At 51.0% G+C, this 2,535-nt stretch overlaps 1 protein-coding gene across 1 annotated transcript in view; it reads right to left on the bottom strand.

The window, feature by feature from the left end:
- Positions 1-599: 599 nt before the first annotated feature.
- C1QB (complement C1q B chain) overlaps positions 600-2,535 on the bottom strand; it is a 6,693-nt gene continuing 4,757 nt past the window's right edge. The window contains exons 2-3 of the mRNA XM_025041433.1: positions 2,475-2,535; positions 600-1,293 (exon numbers count right to left, since the gene is read on the bottom strand). The exon at positions 2,475-2,535 is cut by the window's right edge and continues 158 nt beyond it. Of these exons, the coding sequence (XP_024897201.1) occupies positions 719-1,293; positions 2,475-2,535 (636 nt within the window). The 3' untranslated portion in view covers positions 600-718. The remainder of the gene's footprint in view (positions 1,294-2,474) is intronic.

Raw genomic sequence — 2,535 nt, forward strand, 5'->3', positions numbered from 1 at the left:
GGGTGGGGGAGTATGCAGAGACAATCAAAGGGGAAAAATTCTCCAAGTTCAGTTAAAACTTTGGAGGAGGGCCCCTTGATCCCTTGGGTGGGTATATGTGACATTATAAGCAGAAAAGCCCTATAGGTCCTGGCCTATACATGTTGCCTTGAAAGAGATCTCAGATCGTCTGATGCTAAATCTCAGCTCTGCTGTGGGATTGAGGACAATGTCTTCCTCCCTCTGATCTTCATTTTTCTCCTCTGTAAACTGGGCTTGATGCAACCTATCTCCAAGATTGAGTGTGAGGATTAATGAGAGAATGAGGAAAGGGTCTAGCCCAGTGCTTGAAGAATAGTAGGTACTTAATAGATGATGTTCCCTCCCCATCTTCCACTGTCTGGCTGTCACAGAGCTGGACACAGTCTGGCTCTCCACTCACCTCAAATTAGATAGACTTTCTGTTTTCAGAGGTCATTCATTCATTCATTCATTCACTGTTCAGTCATTCAACCTGGCACATAGTAGGTACATTTTTGAGCACCTACTATGTGCCAGGTACTAGGACTCAGAGTCGAATTAGACTATCATCCCTTGGTCTTGAAGAATTTATTTACTTATTCATTCAACATCCACGGAGACCTACTGTGTGCTTTAGCTGGGCAGGGATGGTGTTGGGGTAAAGTGAGCATTGCTGGCAGGGGAGGGGGTTGAGGAGGGGGTAAATCAGTCCCACAGGTCACACTTGTGGGTCTGGGAAGAGCAGGAACCCAGAGAAGATGCTGTTGGCACCTTCCATACCCAGGATGGAATTCTTCTCAGTGGCCTGCAGGAAGACATTCTCTCCTTGTTCCAGCTTGAGAACCATGCCGCCTGTGGTGACCTGGAAGGTGTTCTGGGCGTAGTCACAGAAGGTGGCCACCTTCTGCATGCGGTCCCGGCCCCGGATGAGGTTCACGCACAGGTTCCCTCTAGAGCTGGCATGGTAAGTGAAGTAGTAGAGGCCGGGCACCCTGCAGGTGAACTTGCCACTCCGAGGTTCGTAGTTGTTGTTCACGTTGGTGATCACGTGGTCAAAGCGAATGGTCTGGTCCTTCCGCAGGGCGATGTTGACTGTCCGCATGACAGAGAAGGCGATTTTCTGTGTGGCTTTGTAGTCTCCTGATTCACCCTTGGGGCCACGGGGTCCAGGGGATCCTGGAGCACCTTTGGGGCCCATGGGGCCCTTGGGGCCAACTTTTCCTGGCTTTCCGGGAATCCCTGGGTCCCCTTTCTCTCCGAACTCGCCATGGTCTCCAGCTAGCCCTGGCAGCCCTGGAAAAGCAGAGACAAGATAAATGAGGCTGAGATCACCGAAAACCAAGGAAGCAGCCATGGTAGGCAATGCAAGGCGCCTGCCTAGAGGCAGGAAACCTGGCCACGTAACCTTGGACAGGTCCTTGCTCCTCTCTGGGCCTCAGCTTCCCATCTGTGAAAAGGAGGACTGGTTACAGAGGGCCTCCGAGTCCCCTTCCAGCCCAGCTTACTGAGTCTGTGATGTGTTTGGCGGCAATGGGAACTGACATCCGTGGGGTGGGGAGCACTATCTCCCTCAGGGAGGTGCTGGGCTGGCCCTCACCAGCTCATACAGTGCCCTTGTTCAGGCTTAAGCCTGGAGAAGGGATAATGAATTCTTGGCAAACATGCTATCCCGCTCCCTCCCCCATAGCTGACACCCCTAATCAATCGCGGCCTTCTTTCTCGCTGAACTTGGAAGCAGACCTTAGGGTCCTCCCATTCCACTACTCCAAGCAGCTGCTACTCCTCGATTTGGCACCGCACAAGATAAAACCTCTTTCCCAGTAGAGTGGCTGAGAATATGGGCTCAGGGGAAAGACAAATGTGCTTCTCATGTCCCATCTGCCATTATCAGTTGTGCTACCCTGACTGAGATTCTCTGAGGCTCAGCTTCCTCATCTGTAAAATGGGGATGATGAGATTTTGTAGGATTATAAGGATTAAAACGAGATTTTGTGGAGAGAGTAGTTGGCTGTGGGTAAATGAATAAACGATCTGGATTTCGCGGGGGCATCTTGACAGCGGGAAGTCTCGTTTGAACTCTGTGACAACCCTAAAAATATCATTGTCTGCATTTTACAGGTGAGGACATGGCAATTCGTAGAGGTGAAGCTGCTTACCTGGAGGTGGCCCAGGACTCTACGACTGTGTTAGTGCCCTCTCTCTATCTGCACCTAGTGGCAAGAGATCGACCATCTGGTCTCAGCCTCAACATTTGTTGGGCTCCTTTGGGCAAGTCAGTAGCCTTTCTGGACACAGGTTTTCCTGTCTGTAAAATGGGAATCAGAATTCCCTCCTTACAAAGTTATTGCAAGGGCTCAGCGAACTGATGGATTTATAGATGCTTTTGCAGTCTCTAAGGTGGGCAACTGTGACTTAGGAGGCAGGAGGTAGGGCCTCAGTCAGTGACACTAGTGAGTCCCCGAAATCTGCAGTACCTTTTTCTCCCTTTATCCCTGGGGTCCCAGGTTTGCCGTCAGAGCCCGGTGCCCCAGGAAT

The sequence above is a fragment of the Pteropus alecto genome, unplaced genomic scaffold (assembly GCF_000325575.1).
Source record: "Pteropus alecto unplaced genomic scaffold, ASM32557v1 scaffold39, whole genome shotgun sequence".
In the NCBI taxonomy this organism is placed as follows: Eukaryota; Metazoa; Chordata; class Mammalia; order Chiroptera; family Pteropodidae; genus Pteropus; species Pteropus alecto.